This window comes from Urocampus carinirostris, chromosome 8, assembly GCF_059441175.1.
Source record: "Urocampus carinirostris isolate Australia breed hairy pipefish chromosome 8, RoL_Ucar_1.0, whole genome shotgun sequence".
Taxonomy (NCBI): Eukaryota; Metazoa; Chordata; class Actinopteri; order Syngnathiformes; family Syngnathidae; genus Urocampus; species Urocampus carinirostris.
Genome location: NC_142356.1, coordinates 26,818,153 through 26,837,134, shown reverse-complemented (window position 1 = coordinate 26,837,134; position 18,982 = coordinate 26,818,153). Strand labels below are relative to the sequence as shown.

The 18,982-nt window shown below is 39.2% G+C and overlaps 1 protein-coding gene across 1 annotated transcript in view; it reads left to right on the top strand.

Moving 5' to 3' along the window:
- Window positions 1-18,982, top strand: part of LOC148361471 (slit homolog 1 protein-like) — a 63,658-nt gene that overhangs the window by 8,983 nt on the left and 35,693 nt on the right. Inside the window, exons 2-14 of the mRNA XM_088342159.1 lie at window positions 5,216-5,287; window positions 5,674-5,745; window positions 6,920-6,991; window positions 9,814-9,885; window positions 10,034-10,105; window positions 10,210-10,281; window positions 12,788-12,951; window positions 13,071-13,218; window positions 13,543-13,614; window positions 15,166-15,237; window positions 15,306-15,377; window positions 16,810-16,953; window positions 18,235-18,398. Of these exons, the coding sequence (XP_088198285.1) occupies window positions 5,216-5,287; window positions 5,674-5,745; window positions 6,920-6,991; window positions 9,814-9,885; window positions 10,034-10,105; window positions 10,210-10,281; window positions 12,788-12,951; window positions 13,071-13,218; window positions 13,543-13,614; window positions 15,166-15,237; window positions 15,306-15,377; window positions 16,810-16,953; window positions 18,235-18,398 (1,268 nt within the window). The remainder of the gene's footprint in view (window positions 1-5,215; window positions 5,288-5,673; window positions 5,746-6,919; window positions 6,992-9,813; window positions 9,886-10,033; window positions 10,106-10,209; window positions 10,282-12,787; window positions 12,952-13,070; window positions 13,219-13,542; window positions 13,615-15,165; window positions 15,238-15,305; window positions 15,378-16,809; window positions 16,954-18,234; window positions 18,399-18,982) is intronic.

Below are 18,982 nucleotides of genomic sequence, written 5' to 3'. Positions count from 1 at the left end.
TGTTTGTTTCGGAGCTGGCCTAACATGATGTGTTCATGGGATTCGCCATTTTGAAAGTATTGTGTTCCTTTAATGACCGCAAACAAACCAGATTGGTCAACTTTGAAACTAAAAGTCTCAAGTACCCCGGCGCACACAGTATTTTGCAACATATTTGCATAATTGTGGGGAGGAACACTATAAACTCTGTGCCTAACGGAAGAAAAAATTCTGTTTGGGTATACCTTTGAGGTTCTATACAAATTACATACTTTTGTGAAGGTCCGGTTACCATATAGGTGCTCAATTTAAATTAAGATTTGAAAGTTCCGAGCCAAATCATCATCATCATCATCATTGTCGACATCATCAGTGCAGCACAAGGTCACGCATGCATGGAATATGAGATTCTACAGCCAGACGCACTAAGTGGGGTCAGCTTACCTCTTCCACAAAGCATTGTGGGAAGCATGACATCATTATTTGTGGGCGGTCAATTAAAGTGCGCAAGTATGTGCACAGGCATGGATATTCTAAAACATGTACTGTACGAGATACTACTACTATTTTTTTCAGATATTTTACTATGGAAAGGGGATACAATTTGAAAAAATGGTGTGCCAAATAAAGTGTCCACTCAGGTATTTCCAAGTGTTTGTTGTTATATTGGGCGTTTCCATTGGAAGCCCATTTTTGGCAGTGAATAATAAATATATGAAGTCCCAACGTTTGCACCAGTTGGGGAGGGGGACTAAGACAGGAAGTTTTAGGACCCCAAAATCTTTGCTAAGAGGGATACAAACATGACACTAGGACTTTGGCAAGACACAATCATTTATACTGAGTCTAATTTAACAGTTCGTAACTCGAAGTCTAAATTATTATTCAATAATAATAACATCTTTTATGGCATGCAAAACTTAGTTAGTCTTACCCTTTTCATGAGTTTTTGGTGTTACATTCTAAATGTGAATTTTCTAACTTTTTGGGGGGTAGGGGCTCGTAATGTAAAAAAGTAAAAATAGAATAAAAATACACAGGTGAAAATATAGCTCCTAACCAATGTTCCCTCTAAGCTGCGTGTGTGCGCAATTGCGCACTACCCAGAGCTTTTCCACGCACAAGAAAATCTAGCCAGTTCACAAAAATGAGGGCTCAAAATTGCTAATTAAGCGAATTAAGTCAAAGTTACAGTGCATGAAGGTAAAAATACACGGCTTCCCCTGACGCTATGTTCTAAATGTGGTATTTTGAAGTCAATGTCGAAGTAGAACAAAGATGACTAGAGTCAGTAGACTTTTTCAAGAACCGGCTTCTTCGGCTCGGCTCACTAAAAAGAACCGTCTCTTTCGGGTCCCAAACGGCTCTTCAGGTTGTTTTTGCTTCTTTAATCCCTACACGACCAAATATTATGTGAAATTGTGCAAAGAATGACTTAAAGGAAGGGGGGGAAATAGGACAAAAAAGAAAAAAATACCAAAATGAAAAAGGAGTGAAAAGCTGAGGAAAAAAACGAAACAAAAGGAGGGAAAAAGAGAAAAAAAAGAGCAGGAAAAATCTGAAAAAAAGCCAGAAGAAAAGAAAGAAGCAAATAAAGGGAAAAAAAGGTAATAGAGGAAAAAAAAAGCAAGAAAAAAGTAACGGCTAGGAAAAAATAAACACAATGAGATTTTTTAAAAAGGAATTTTACAAAAAAGGAGAAAAACAACAGGGAAAAAGAGGAAAAAGTTTGTGTTGCATTCAAATAATTTCCAATTATATCAAGTTAATCTTGCCAACATTGTACTTGCGCTAAAAAATGTAATTGAATACAGTTCTGTATTGTGCAACCGACTAAATAAGCCCCCAAAAATGTTAGTATTATATGACAAAAGATACCAGGAATAAAAGAAATGGAAATCTTGTCAAAGAATTGTAAAAACAAATGACGTTTGTAGGCCCTGCAACCTTTGCAATCGTACATTAGTCAGTTCATTCAAAAGTGAAAATTAATTTTGCATTGCCGGAAACTCAACAAAATGTAACGAGATGTCAAGTTTTGGACATGTTCGATAATGATTTAGTTGCCACACTTCAGATTGCTGTTGCTCACTGTCGTTTCAAGCGTTGCTCACCAACTTTGTGTGAACGCTCAGACCCGTGGAAAATTAGAGGAAACATTGCTCCTAACCATATAAAGAATTGAAACTATTTTAACTGGATGTATAAGCTTTGTTATCACGGCGGCGCAGTGTTTAGCACGTGTACGGCACAGTTCTGAGGTCATGAGATCGAACTTTCCTGTGTAGTGTGCATGTTTTCCCCGTGCTTGCGTGGGCTTCCTCCGGGTACTCCGTTTTTCTCCCACATTCCAAAAACATGCATGTCAGGTTAATTGCCCGTTCTGAATTGTCCCTAGGTGTGAATTGTCGGTCTCTGTTGGACTGGCTGGCAACCAGTTCAGGGTGTCCCCTGCCCACTGCCCGAAGATAGCTGGGATGGGCTCCAGCACCTCCGCGGCCCTACTGAGGATAAGCGGTGCAGATAATAGATGGAGGGATGTATGTACGAGCTTTCATAGTATTACATTCTTGTGTTAATTTTTCATCCTATTTTTTGATTGATGATTTGATATTATAACAATACATTTGTCTATTTGCGACGCTTGTTTAGCAGTTTTCCTATTATTGTGCATAATATTTTGTCATACTTTTCATTCATAATGTATAAGTGTCCCCTTACAATAAATATTTTTATGTAATATTCTAAAATCATCAATGTGAATGTGAATTTCCCTTCGGGGATGAATAAAGTATCTATCTATCTATCTATCTATCTAAAATGTTGTATCACCTCATTTAAACATCCATATAGTTGTATTTAAATCAGCCCTAAATCCTCAACAGCGACACTGCAAGGAAATATGGATTTGTGAATAATTTTGTAGATTTTCTTTTCCTCTTTTTTACATGAAAGCAAGTATACATTTATTTTGGGAGTTAAAAAAAGATTACTCTTTAAATAACTATTCAATAAATCTTAGCGTATTGTTAGGCAAACTATTTGAGTAGCAGGCTGCTTTTGGTTAAAAAAATGGCAAGGGGCTGGAATGAAAAAATAAATTATTTTATTTTTTGTTTCTACAAATGCAGTCTTAAAATTGGTACCTTGGCAAAACATCACAGGGTAAATATAATGTGGAGCAATTCAATTTTTCTTAAATCATTGCTGCAATTTTACAAAGACGTGTCTCTATTTGATGGCAATTTTTGCACATTCCATTCAGGCAAAAATAAAAAAGGAGAAAAAACGGAGATGAGTCTTTATAGAATAGCAGCAACAATAGGCGTATATGAATGAACAAACATGTAGATATTTACATGGTATAGTTGTTCTTCTATGTTTTTGTCCATAAATAAACCATTGAATCAAATTGTGTTTGACCAGTCCAGTATTTACCAGTAAGTAAAATAATTATTCATGGCCCTTTTAAAAAACTAAATTTGACATTATTCGTTGAAATAGGCTAGTTTGATAGTTTTTTTTTTTGTTGTCATTAAATTTGTCAAATATTTTCTCGTCTCATCTCATTAGCTGCACCGCTGATCCTCAGTAGGGTCGCGAGGGTTAAATATTTTCATCTCATCTCATTAGCTGCACCACTTATCCTCAGTAGGGTCGCGGGGGTGCTGGAGCCCATCCCAGCAATCATCGGGCAGTGGGCAGGGGACACCCTGAACTGGTTGCCAGCCAATCGCAGGGCACACAGGGACAGACAACTCACTCGCTCATTCACACCTAGGGACAATTTGGACCGGCCAATCCACCTGAAATGCATGTCTTTGGAATGTGGGTGGATACCGGAGTGCCCGGAGGAAACCCACACAAGCACGGGGAGAACATACTAACGCTGCACAGTAAGTCCGGTAGCTGGATTTCAACCAACACAGGAGGTTCCCAAGACCTTAGAACTGTGCCGCACACGCGCTAACCACTGCTCCGCCGTGCTGCCCGGGTATTTTGATAAATAAAATAGATATATGATTAAAATGGCAAGTCAAGTCATGTTTATTTGTATACCCCTTAATCACAAGAAGTCTCGATATAAGTGTGTTTTAAGCTTAGATTTAAACAGTTCCATTGAGGTTGCAGATTGAATCTTAGGGGGCAAAGGATTCCACAGCACTGGAGCCCGAATGGAGAATGCTCTTGAACCTGCGGATCTCTTCTTGGCTCTTAGCATCACTAGTAGACCAGCGGTTTCAGAGCCAAGGTTCTGAGCAGGAAAATAGAGTGAAACAAAATCTGAAAGATATTAGGGGGCAAGTCAATGCAGGATTTTATATAATACCAACAAAACTTTAAAATCACATCTTGAGCTGACAGGGAGCCAATGCAGCATAGCTAAAACCGGGGTAATGTGATTAAACTTTCTTGTCTTAGTTAAAAGCCTCACTGCAGCATTTTGTACCAGCTGCAGGCTCTTGATTTTGGACCTCGGGAGACCGGACAGAAGTACATTAACCTAATCGTGACGGGAGGTAACAAATACATCTGATATAATCTTAGTATCAGACTGGGACAGCATAGGACAAATTTTAGCAATTTTGCGAACATGGAAAAAAGCTGTTCTAGTAATATTCTTATCATGTAACTGGAAGGACAGATGTGACACCTAGATTTTTGACTGAGTCTCTCTGGTGATATCGCCTTTGTCAATGTCCAGAGCAGTATTTGAGAGCAAGTCACGGCATTTAGATGGAATAATAATTACCATTTTCTTATTTTCAGGGTTGAGGCGCATCTTTTTATCTCAGTGTGGCAGGTCCCTAATTCACACAATTTAGTGGGCAGATTCCTACATTGGAAGACACAGTTGAGTGTCATCTGCATAGCAATGGAAAGTGATATTATACTTGTGAATGATATCACCGAACGGAAGCATATCAATGCTAAAAAGAAGAAAACCAAGAACTGATATGAAATGTTGCCAGATGTTTGAATGTTGGAGACACTGGCGGACAGGAGTATTACAAAATCAACACAATTTCATTTATAAAATATATATTTTTTACCATCTAGATGATCATATGTTTTTACATTTTTGTGTGGCGGGACTGATGCAAACGCTTGACGCACCTGTTATTTGCACACTTTTGCCTTTCAAGGACAATTTATATAATGTAAACAACAAAAGATGTTATGCATGAGCACACAGTGTGTGTGCAGTCTTTTTAACGCATGTCCTCTATTACAGGGATCTAAATGGGAACAACCTGACTATCATCACCAAGTCGGACTTTTCCGGCCTCAAGCATCTGCGAGTACTGTGAGTGATCTTTTCCTCTTTGTCGGAATTCTACTTTTGTTCCCACGTTTCTTCGGTAGCTTAGTCTCCTGCTCCAGAAATGTGGGAATGTTGCCAGGGAACCCCACCCCACTTTTCACATGAGACATCCGAAGGTGCCGTCCGCTGTCGGTGTCATTGGTGGCCTCCAGCAACGCTGCCCAGACAATGGCCTTTTCCCCAAATGTCACAGCAGCATTTGCTGAGCAGTCACAATTTTGTATTAGGTATTCCCTTTCATGCAAGGTTTGATGTACACTTTATTTAACTCTTTGGTATAATTTTACAAAACATGTATTAAATAAGTATTTTTGCGCATTAGGAAACATTTTCTGATCAATTTGTTTCTATTTATGTTCGTGTGTCAGTCACCTAATGGAGAACCAAATTCGAGAGGTGGAGCGAGGTGCTCTGGATGAGCTGAAGGATCTGGAACGTCTGTGAGTCTGTTTCAAATAATGATACACAAATACACAACATCGGAAGTTATTAGGACTGCTATAGTTTATGTTTCTGGTAATTTGGGATAACTTGTTTACATGCATTAGTGGACCAAGTTACTTTATGGTCAATGCCATGACCAAAATCAATTTAATTGACTTGTCTCAGTGCCTATTGTTAATATTATACGTTATGTTTACACCTACCGATAATTTTATGACCTTTTATTTGTTTTGCATGCCTCCATCTGGTCCACTGTATCACACACTTTGTCTGTTTTCAAATGTGTACGCTGTACACCATGAATGCACTGCACCACACTGCCCTCAAATGCCAAGATATAATATTACCGAAGGCAACACAGTGCCCAGAAGCGGCCCTGCTATGATTACTTTTTTCAATTTTCAAACCACTTATCCTCACTAGGGTCACGGGGGTTCTGGAGCCTTTACCAGGCCCGGTGAGCAGGGGACACCATGGACTGATTGCCACCCAATCAAAAAGCAGGGGACACCATGGACTGATTGCAACCCAATCAAAAGGCTAATATAGATACACAACCATTTTGACACAAAAGTTGGAGTCACTAATCGACCTGACATGCACATTTTTGGAAGATGGGAGGAAACCAGAGTGCCTGGAGAAACCCCACTCAGGCACTGAGGGAGAACACGCAAACCCCACAGGGAAATAAACCCAGGACCTCTGCACTGTAAGGCAGACACGCTAGCCACTAAATCACCGTGTCTTGCCTTGCTAGAGCCCTTCCTTGCTATCTTCTGGCGGTGGGTAGGGGACACCCTGAACTGGTTACCAGACGGTCACAGGGTACACGTAGACGTACAACTCACCTGCTCATTCACAACTAGGGACAATATGGACCAGCCAATTACCATACATGCGTGTCTTTAGAACGTGGGAGAAAACCGGAGTGCTTGAAGGAAAACAGGGGGAAAACATGCAAACTCCGCTCGGAGAGGCATGTAGTGGGAATTGATCCAAGGACCATACCGTGAGACTGTGCGTTAACCACTCTTCCACCATCACGCCCCTTACTAAAACTATGTATCATTATTTACAAATAATAAAAGTAGTTCATTGTTTGCATGAGCTTGTTGAATATTGTTTTATCCAATACACTGTGTCTGTGTGTGCGCGTGCGTGTGTGTTCAGTCGTATCAACAGGAATCGCTTGACGCAGATTCCCGAGCTACTTTTTCAGAAGAATGAAGCTTTATCAAGACTGTGAGTACACACTTTTTTCACTCCTCTGCCTTTGAATGGTTCATTCCATTTGAGTCCTAGCACCGCTGCACTCTTGCTTGGCTGGTGTGAATTTCAGCAGAGTGGTGGAGTCTGTGGAGGCTCCTGTGTATTTTGGTGAGGGTATGTTACACACGGGTTATGTTGAACACTATTTTACCAACTGATAACATGACTGTTGCCGGGAGTCTGTTGCCGTTGAAGACACACTAATCTCCTGGATACTGCAATGTTTCAGACTCTGAACAGTTATTCAGATTTCCCTAACAATTTCAATACACCGGCACCGTACCTAGCTTTGAAGGACCACTGGTCAAAACAGACTCCGGCACCTTTTAACTGGTTTGACACCCTCATGGTTAATCTGTAAAGTGTAGGGTGTAATCATATAGTGTTGAACAGAATGCATAATTGTCTAACACGTTCCAGTCTTCTTCTGCATGTGTATGAGGATGTGTGTACTCTATTAGAAATAAACTAGTGAAAACTGTGCATTGCGTAATAATAGTGTTTCTGCTAACCACAAGTATCATGTGATCTTCATAGATACGAAGTGGCACTCCTGATTAGGAGTGAACCTAAATCACTTAAGGTGAAAAAAAAATAACCTGCCAGACACTATGGATGTTCAGCACCTGCAAAGCTCTGAACCTAAAAACGCCCCTGGTAAAATATGTGTATTTTATGTAATGTACTTATGTGTGTGAGCGAGTATTCGCAAGTGTGTCCCCTTCATCGCAGCGCAAGAAGTTTGGAATAAGCGCAAAATGAGTGGGAAAGTTTACCTTTCTCACCCACTGACATGCTCGAAAAAAGACAGAAAGAGAAAAAACAGAGGGCAAATAGAAGAACCAAGAAACACGTTCCAAGAGCAAACATCACCACACACACACACACATGCACACTGGTCCAGCTGTGACCAGCCCGGCCAACCTAATTCTCTAGCCTCTTGAATCCTGGCAACAGAAATCTTTACGACCTGCTGGGAATGAAACTCTTGATATTAGTGCATTAGTGTATTTTCTTTTGCGTTAGGTGTTTGGGCATTTTCCATACCTGTCAACCTCCACGTCTCCATGCCCTTACAAAATGTTGTATTTTCCCTTACAAAATACAAAATAATCTTGCACCATATATATTTTCAAACGTGTTTATTCATGTAGTTTAACATGTTATATTTTACATATGTTTCGTTATATCATATATATTGTTAATTAACATTTTGTTGTGAGATCCTGAGTTGCTCGACATGAATGAGGTTTATTATAAAAAAAGTTCAAGAAATAAGTAGCTTGGACGTTCACTGTAGAAGGAAACAATACATGCAAATGTAATTAAGTAGAATAATACATTTTCTTATTCAAATTATTACTTCATTTTCTGCATTAAATTATCGTTGGTAATATACTGATTAAAGGGATAACCACAAACCTGTCTTTTTTCATTTTCTACTTTTAAACTTCCTTTTTTTCTTAACTTCTTCATACAACATAATAATTCGTAATATAATGCATCAAAGCAAGTGAGCCGTTTGAGAGCCGGCTCTCTTTAATGAGTTGAGCCGAAAAAGCAGGTTCTCTAAAAAGAGACGGACTTCCTTTCACTACATAACTACCACATGAAATTCGAGGCTTCAGACGCATGCGCACACTAGCATCAAACCGCTCGCTTCGTTTGCAACGAAAATAAATGATACCGAGATAGCGGCGAACTGGTTTGACTTGATTGATTTGCAGTTTCGTGATAGTCGTGTATACTGGATGGTACCCATAATTGACACATTTGCGTTTTTCCGTACAGATTTTCTTGTACGTCGTACACGTTTTATAATGCATCATAAACGTACTTTGTACGGCAAAAACGTACAGGTTGACAGGTATGATTTTCCCAAACAATGGAAATGTGTTCAAGCATTATTGTTACTTAACACATAAACGGTGCCAATGCTTGTGATGCATTTGAGTGTCATTGTCATTTGCAGTAATAATAAGTTTAAGTCTGTTCACATTCTGTGAACTGCACGATCAAGAATCAAAGCTTGTGGGGTTTTGATTAGAGAACACGTTTAATGTTGTAAAGGGGGCAGGTGGTCACATTATGGAGCAATTTTACACTTGAGTGAGCTTCACTTTTTACTGTTTCTTTCATCTTATGTTAACCAAGAGTCAGGCAGCTCTCAAAAAATAATAACGCATCAAACGTTGGAATGTTTTCCTTGTTTTGTTGTTTTTGGGGCAGCCACTTTAAAGGCATTTTCCTCTCCAGGTTGTTTCAAGTTCTTGTGAGAAGCTCACAATGTCGGTTTGTCGGTCGTCCTCCGCAGACTAAACAGACTTAAGGCGTTTTCTTTAGTCGCAGTCACGTTCTGGCCTCAGCCCACATGCTGTGAATTGAAACAATATTACATGCTTCTTTGTCACGTGTCAATGCTAAGAAAGCGAATATACACGTCACACTAACACCGGGCATCCAAAAAAGTAATATTTTCTTATGACGCCTCCTCCTGTTTTGAATGATAAATCGCTGCATATTTCAATGCTACGCACACATCCTGGGAATCATTTGTAATAGACATGTAAGTGGCAACCCTAATAAAATCCTGGATGCTTGAAGATAGAAAGTTTGATGTGGAATGCATATATTTCAGGAAAATTAAAATCTCGAAGGTGTTAGTAATATTAAAATATAGGCTTAATCACACAAGCATACATATGCACATCTTGCCGTTGGCTAGGAAGTAAGAGTGCGTACAATTAAATATCACCAATGAAGTAATTAATGTTCTGGTTGTCTTGTCCTTTCAGAGACCTCAGTGAAAACGCTATTCAGGCAATTCCCAGAAGAGCTTTTAGAGGAGCTGCAGACCTAAAAAACCTGTAGGTTGATAAACAATGTGGAGGAAACAATTCGCCATATGTATTTGTGTATGGTGCTTGTGGCTAAGAGTGTGATGTCTTCGGCTTTGCTGGAAACAATTTAAACTGATTGCTTGAATCGTGTTACTGTGTTTGTGTTGATGGAAAGCCAACTGGACAAGAATCACATCAGCTGCATAGAGGAGGGAGCATTCAGAGCATTGCGATCTCTGGAAGTATTGTGAGTATGTTTTGTTGGGATGAGTCCAAGTGTCATGTTTTTTTCCCTACTGGTGACGACGCTGACAAGTGGCACTGTGATTTTCTGCCTTTGGCATTCTCCAGGACATTGAACAACAACAACATCAGCAGCATTCCCGTTTCCAGTTTCAACCACATGCCCAAACTTCGCACTTTGTGAGTCATCCCACACCAACAATTTGCAGGATCATCACTCGATATATCTATCATGTCAGCAATTCGTACAGTGTATACTTAAACTTCAGGTTTGGTCCGGATACGATTCATATTTGACTAGGTCATCTAAACATGTAAAATCTGATTCAAAATCTTAATATTCTGAATTTGATTTATTAATGATGAAACCTTTTGTATTTTTCATTTTATTTGTTCTTTTTAAGCATTTTTCAACAAACATCACATCACAAAACAAATCACCCCAAAAATAAAAAGAGGATGATAGGTTAAAGGCAAAGGCTTAAAAGAGACACGTCACCAAAATAACTTTGGACGCTTCTTCTATCAATCTTTTTAACACATTATCATGTCTTACGTCATTATAATTGTTTTAATTTTTCTCACTTTTATGTTTTTCTTTCTTGTCATTTTAATTCTTTGTCATTGAGTCGTTTAACTACTTTTAAAGAAAGGGAATTCTTTTTTTCCATTCTCACCATTTTTTCTTAAGTCCATGGTGAGAAGCCTCCTTTCTGATACCTGCATACAATGAACAAAATTTGATCTGGATTTACCAGCAATATCAGTGGTTCGGTATTCTAACACACTTAACGTATCATTGCGAAATGTTGTAGCTAAATTAAACTAAACCTCTAAAAAGGGAAACCAAAATTGATTTATAACAGATCCAGATTTTAAACCATCCATCCATTATTATCTGCAACGTTTATCCTCACTAGGGTCGCAGGGGTGCTGGAGCCCATCCCGGCTATCTTTGGGCAGTGGGCAGGAGACACCCTAAACTGGTTGCCAGCCAGTTTCTGGGCACACAGAAACATACAACTCACTCGCTTGTTCACACCTCGGGACAATTTGGATCGGCCAATTAACCGAACATGGAATGTGGGAGGAAACTGGAGTGCCCAGAGGAAACCCACGCAAGCACGGGGAGAACATGCAAACTCCGCACGGGAAGGCTGGTAGCTGGATATGATCCCAGGACCTCAGAACTGTGCCGCGGACGTGCTAACCGTTCAGCCGCCGTGCCGTTGATCGGAAACCAATGAAAACACATTCAAAATCATTTTAAATATACGTTATACAATACTTCCAAATACTATGAATCATCTGTAATTTACTATGCCAGTGTCCAAAAAAATTGTTAAATTAAATTTTCTTAAAAAACAACACACAAATAAATAAATTAACAAATCAAGCAATCTTAATTTTTGTAGTGACAATATTGATTGTTCCCAGGTTATTTATGGTGCTTTCAGTGCATTAATAGCAGCATTGATGAGCAGTTGAGGAACCGCTTTTGACTTTAAAAAGGCACTTTTAAAGGATACTATTAAAAAAATTAAAAAATATTCAAATTGAAGAGGAAATTTTGAATCCGTTCAAAATAAGTGGCGCCCAACTCGGAAATTGAACCTAACGACGTTGCTGGCGAACAAAAAACGCGCATTTGGTGTAAAGAAGAGTTTTAATTGTTCCTTATTTCAATTTTGTTTGTGTAGACAGTGGATTGAAGGAAAGCAAAATAATAGTAAAATAAGAGCAGAGTAATGGCAGAAAGCTAAATTAATGTGCACACAACATCCTGTCTGTAATTTGACCCCTGATTTTCAGGCAAGGAAAGAAATTCAGTTACTGCTTTATCTGCAGTTTGAACCCTCCAACCGGATAAAAGCGGAAGAAATAGTTGAATACGTTTGTCTGGCATTGCGCTCTCCACCCAAGAGTTGAGACGGCTGCGTGGGAACTAATAACCGACCGTTACTAATGAGGGACGGTTAACTCCAGTCCGTATAATTGTCTTGAGATTTGCGAAAGCGCTGATAGACGTTGTCACAGATGCATTTGACAGTTCGAGATTAGGCAATCTATCGATAATTGATCCCGAAGATACTTGTTTTTGTACCGTTCTAGTTTGGTTGAAGAGGCTGGTAATGACTTTCCATATTTTGTGTTTAAGAAAAAGCAAAATGTGAGTGGTCCTTATTGCCCGTGCAACCGAATAAGTTGGTTCGGCATTTAGTATTGGGTAGTTAATAAAATTATATTATTATTATGATAAAATTGCATAGAAAAAGCAATAAAACAGAGTGTGTGTGTGTGTGCGCGCGTGAGAACTATTAACCAAAATAACATCTAATGCCTGATTTTTTTTTTTTGCTTCTTGTTTGGATTTGAAAGAAGAATGTAAATTGTGTGTGAACGTCAAATTCTTTTACTTATTATTTAACTGTTTCCTCTCTCCTCTGCAAAAATGTGAAGATTACCCTTTCTCTGTCTGTGAAGTTTAAGAGTGTGTGTGGTAGGCTACCCCCCCCCCCACGCCCTGCCATTCTGAAAAATGATTTTCAAATGTTTTCCCAACTAAATACAACCTCATCAATCTTCAAATCCGACCCAGCTTGATTTCGATTTAACAGCATTGTAAACAGAAAATACAAAATCTGATATAAAGTTTCTTGAAGCGCATCCTCACCTCCCTCTGCAGTCGCCTCCACTCCAACTTTCTTCGCTGTGACTGTCACCTTGCCTGGTTATCTCCGTGGCTGCGCCAGCGCCCTGCATTGGGCCTGTACACCCAGTGCAGCGCCCCGCCACCCCTGAGGGGACTTAACCTCGCTGAGCTGCGTAAGAGCGATTTACCCTGCTCAGGTACTTTTGCTTCATCTCCTGGCATCCTATGTTTAAATGTAGTAGAGCATTAAAACCAAATCCACAGATGTTTTGACCTGCTATCTTTCTATTATCGTTGGCTTTGTGTGTGCTGGCAGGTCACAGTTCCAGCGCTTTTGTGCAGCCGTGCAGTTTGGCGTCAGGCTCGTGTCCACCCATGTGCTCATGCAGCAACAACATCGTGGACTGCAGGGGACGAGGTTTGACTGCTATCCCCGCTCACCTCCCCGAGGCTATGACGGAGATGTGAGTTGTAATTGCAGACCATGAAATAAAAATGGAATCTCTTGGAATTCTGATCAAAGCAAAATAAGATTGGATCTCTGGAAAAATAGTCAAATCGAACATAAAAAGGCATACTCTGCTCACTCCAGGCATAGGTACTTTGGGGGGATCTATTTCTGATAAAAGTTTAGTGGAACTCACTTTCAGAACTGATTTTATTAAACACCTTTGATAGTTAAAAGTGAACAAAAATTGCATTGAAAGGTGGAATGTTTGCACAAAATGTCCTTGCTGGGAAGTAAAATTGCTTCCTTCATTATTGTGTCTTTTCTCTTTTACCTTCAGTCGACTGGAGCAAAATGGCATCAAGTCAGTCCCTCCAGGTGCTTTCACCTCCTACAAGAAGCTCCGGCGAATGTGAGTCACTGTGCTCTCGGGTTGTTCAAACTTGCATAAAAAAATTAAAAGTCAAAACTTTAGTTGCGGTGCTGTTTAAAATATTGTTTTGCATTCTAGAGGTTAGGCAGGGACGATACTTGGAATTTTGTTATTGATCAGCTCCAAGTAAATACTGAGTAGTATCGATCGATGCCGATCCGATACTCTTTGCTTGGAAATGTCGGAGTGTGGTCGGTGATCGGGGATCGACACTGGAAACAGAATCAGGATACGGGTAGCCGGGACAGGAGAACAGAGCTTAGATCAGGGATCGACACAGGAAACAGAATCAGGATACGGGTAGTTGAGACAGGAGAACAGAGCTTGGATCGGGGATTGATACAGGAAACAGGTCGGTATCAAAACGGAAGCCAGAGCCAAAAGTGCTTGCCTTGCATGTGCTGAGGTTCGCAGACGGACTGACCAGGAGTAAACGAGAATGACGTGTTTAAATAGGAGGAGGACTAATTAGGGAAAGAGTGGCAGCTTGGGCTGAACGAGTGAGCGCAGGTGAGGGCAGTTGGCAAATCATGACATGTCATGATTTCCCCCTTGAGTTAGTTAATCATAATTATGATAAACATGGCTCAAATATTTTGTGCATTACCAACTAACTACAATGCAATCTTTAACAGTAAAAATAAATATATTTATTTTAGAACAAAAGTAAGGGTCAAACCCAAAAAGCAGCAATGTAACGAAAATACAAATATAACAATGTCATCATGACAATTATACCTTCCATTGCAGAATATATTTTTAAAATACAGTCAGAAAGTGCAAATGGTGTAAACAAGACAATTCTGCGCAGAGAAGCAGCACTTGGAGGAAATTGGTGGCGGAGTGAAGTATTGATCCCAGGATCCAAGTACTTGCTTAGTATCAATAATCTTAATATTTGGATTGATTTGCTCACCTCTACCAAAGCTACCATCTTAGTTAGTTAGTGATATCTAGAGGTCAACTAGGACACTGCACCATGAAGTGTCCTTATTTGGAGTGAATGAAGAAGAATTCCAGTGAGCAGGGGTTAGCCAGGGCGGCCCAATTAGTGCAGCTAATCAATTAAAATAGCTAAAGCTAGCAAGAGGAGAACAGACCAAGACATCACTGGTAGCCTGAATCACAGTTCTGGTACCAGCAGCAAGCAATACGAGGGCTTACTACTGCAGCAGTTTTTCTCTTTCTGGCATCCGTAAGACAAAGTAGGTGACAACCTCCTGTAACCTAAACAATATATTTAGCCTTCACTGAACTTGATTTATTAGATGTGTTATTCACAGATACTGTATAGAGTAAAAAACATTTGTTTATTTTAAACACTAAATGGCCACTGCTCGATTGTAGAAAATTGTAAACCTGTCACTTTTAATTAAACTAAACAATAACAAAAATGGGTTTTATCAATGTGTGTATGTTTGTATAAGTATAAAATAGTAATATTTGCTTATTTACTATTATTAATGTTTTTAAATGATTAATGTTTATTGCCTTTTGCATTATTTGTACTTATCTGTGTGTATCTTGCAGAGACCTGAGTAACAACCAAATATCGGAGATTGCACCGGATGCTTTTCATGGCCTCAAAGCTCTTAACTCCTTGTCAGTTACACAAATTACTTGTTATCAAGGATGGTCATGATGTTGATGCGATTGTATGTTTTGTCCAGGGTTTTGTACGGGAATAAAATAACAGAGCTTCCTGTGGGCGTGTTCGATGGCCTGGCCTCACTGGAGCTACTGTAAGTGGTCATACTACCTTTAAATTTAAAATGCATCAACTCTGTAAAATGCTTCCCAAATTACAAAGTGAGTTGGAAACAAATGTTCAAGACATTGATTCTCAAATAGTGGGGCTCGATCAAGGGAGCATGCTTGAACCTTTTTATAGAACAAAGTGCAGTTGCACCTTCACTCTGCTAGGGGGCAGTGGCACTTTCATTACCAAAGTGTGCGCATAGAGCATTGTTTTCGTTTGCGCTAAGCATTCGTGCTCCGCACACAGGAATGGACATGAAGGGTAACAGATCCTCAGATGATACCATGGAACATATTTTAAAAAGGATGAAGAGACAAGCAGAGACAAAAATAAAAACGAAAGAGTTAAAGAGAAAAACAAGAGTGTTCCTCCATTTCGGTTCTAATCTGGATCATCTCAGTCACTGGTAGTAGACAAAAACATCATCGTAGATTATTAATATTGTTGTGGTACACTAACAAATGTTATCCTAGATCAAGCAATTATTTGTGTGTGTGTATTGTAGGGGTAGGGCACCCGCCCAGAGACTGGGAGGTTGCAGGTTCAAGCCTCGACCGGGTCATACCCAAGACTTACAACATTGGTTGCGTCCCTGCTTGGCGGTTGGCATTAAGGGTTGGAATTGGGGGCTTTGGTCACCTAATGACTACCAGCGAGATGTTGCAGCACATCAGTTGGGTTGAGCGAGGGGACTGGGAATCCCCTTCTCTGTATCAATGTGTTCTTAACTCTAGCCACCTCCCACTAGGCCCTAGTGACTAGGGGGATATGGCTCCGGTATAAATTTACTGCAAGTGGAGAAAACAACTAAGAAAGATGCTGAGAGAATTGTATGTATTTCTGGTTTATTATCCCTAATTAAGGGGACTTGCAATCATTAATAAAGGCAGTATTTGGGTGAGGTGTACAGTTATGTCTGTGCGAAAATCACCATTCAAGAGGAGCTTATACTGTCTGCAGCATTAGGTATGATCGTATGCTGCATGAAGCAAATGCTGCAGAAATAAAAACTATCCCTCTGCCCAATGACACGGTTGCTAGACGTTTAAATTAAGTTTCATTGAATATTGTGCTCCTGAATTAATTTCAGTGAGTTCCTGGTTTGTCAAAAATAATTAACAGTTTAAGGATTTCATTTTATTCTTGAAATTCAGATGCACTTTAAATCTTGCTTTTACAGTTAATAATGCAATTCTTTGATATAATGATACAGTGTTATGCATAGGTGTACAATTTTATAGATTAAGTATAGTTTTAGGTGGCACGTGTCTGGGGGATCTTGGAGGGACGCGAGTTGTTTTCCTCTTCATCGGGGCTATGAAAGAAAATAATTGAAAAGCACTGATTGAAGAGTATTGTTTTACCCCAGAATTTAGTTTGTCGCTTCTTATGTGACGTGTGTCGCTTGTTGACAGGTTGCTGAATGCAAACAAGATCCATTGCGTGCGCGCGTCGGCTTTCAAGGATTTGGAGAGCTTGGCGTTACTGTCTCTGTACGACAACAAAATCCAGAGTTTGGCCAAAGGAACCTTCAACTCTCTGCACAGCATCCAGACACTGTAAGGCCGTGCACAAAAGTTTGATGGTGACCTTCTTTTACTTGTATGAGGTCGGTTTTCCTCAATAGCCTACTTTTAAACTAAAAATCTGTCTATCTACCCTGGTCATATCCCTCGAGAAGGGTGACCGACAGCAAGACATACACATACAAAAACAAAGAAAATAAAAAAAGGGAAAAAGTAGCAAAAAAACCTACAAAAAGTTTTGGACCATGGCCACTCATTCCTATCACCAACAAAAACAAAAACAAAAAATGAAAACACTAAAGTCATGTTGAATCACATCCACAAGGTGCATTTTAAAGGTTATAATACTAATACTAGGACACTTAAAACTACAATAAATGTTCCAGCATTATAACCCTAAAAGCAATGGATATTTGAACACGCAAGTTAAAGCAACACGTACACACCAACAACATAACAAATCTCTATAGCAACTAATGCCCAACATATTCCAAAATGACAGATACTGAACATAATACAAACGCTGCCCTACTTCGTAAATTGCATCAGTGCTATATTTTGTATGTCTAAGGTTTATATAAGTATGTTTAAGGCTTGTATAAGTAACCTGTATTGATTTGGACTAAAAAAATAAACAGTTCGTAAAATAATATGCTCTACAAAGTTAAGTTCAATTTACTTTTGGAAGATTAGCTTCAAGAGTCAGGCGACTTCCTCCTCTGTGGTAGAAAGTTGCCAAAAAAGGGATCCAACCATTTTCCCAACCGCATCAAGCTTTCTTATTCCACTTTCATTTCAAATGAAACTGCTCGCCTCTTCTTTACAGTTTACACCAACCATATTGAATGGATGCACAAGATATTGAAGAATAAAAATGTCAAAGTTCTTAGTGCGCTGGAGATACAGTATAGTAAGTTTACACACGAACTAGGAAGAGGAAGCCGGATTTCTTCTTTAGGGTCGATGCTGGGTGAGCTCTCACAGTGCCACCACATGCCAGTAGCGGCAGGGAGAAGCACTACAGTACTGTCCCATACTCGAAAAAGGTGCACAATACAAAATCTAACTTACAGCAATGTCCAAATATATTTCGACATCCTGTAAAAAATGTTCGTATCTGCCGTTTATCGTAACTCGAATCTTTGTAAGTAGGGGAGTGTCTGTAGTATGATTTTTGGGGTTTATTTTGTTCAGTATTACATTTGGAAATGTATTCTGCCCCCTGTTGGCTGGGGCGTCCAAATAAAACTGAAAAGTCATAGCGCGCCTTATTGCTTTTAACATTCATGTCGAACCTTGGTGGTCTCCCATCAGGCACTTGGCCCAGAACCCTTTTGTGTGCGACTGTAACATCAAGTGGCTCGCTGACTTCCTTCGTGCCAACCCTATCGAGACCAGCGGGGCGCGATGCGCGAGCCCGCGACGCCTCGCTAACAAACGTATTGCCCAGATCAAAAGCAGCAAGTTCCGATGCTCAGGTATCACGTGCAATTGTCATTTTCTCGAGTTTTTTGTGGGGGACATACTTATCAATTTGTTTTCTGGTGATTTTCATCTTCAGTTTATGTGTTATATATTGATAGTGATAATGAAATTGTGTTGCTGACATGTGAAAAAAATATACCTCCAAAATTATCGTTTTAAGTGGATCAGAAACCTTCAACATTCCAATTATAATTAAGTGTGATTTTTGTTTTACATTAAACTACATTTACAATTGATAGATTTTGAAAAAGATAAACGATTACTCTTTCGACAACTCTTTCATAACGGTTGGTGAATGATAATGAACAAATAAAAACATTTCAGAGATACATATTTTCGGATGACAGTGACAGTTATAATTTATTTTCAAATCTATCTTCCAAGTAAATAAAAATTGGACTAATCAACTTTTTTTAATGAATATGTCAAAAAAATTTCTCCCGTGTTTTTGGGCTACAGCAATGTTACTAAATAAACTATAATATATATATATATATATATATATATATATATATATATATATATATATATATATATATATATATATATATATATATATATATCTCATCTCATCTCA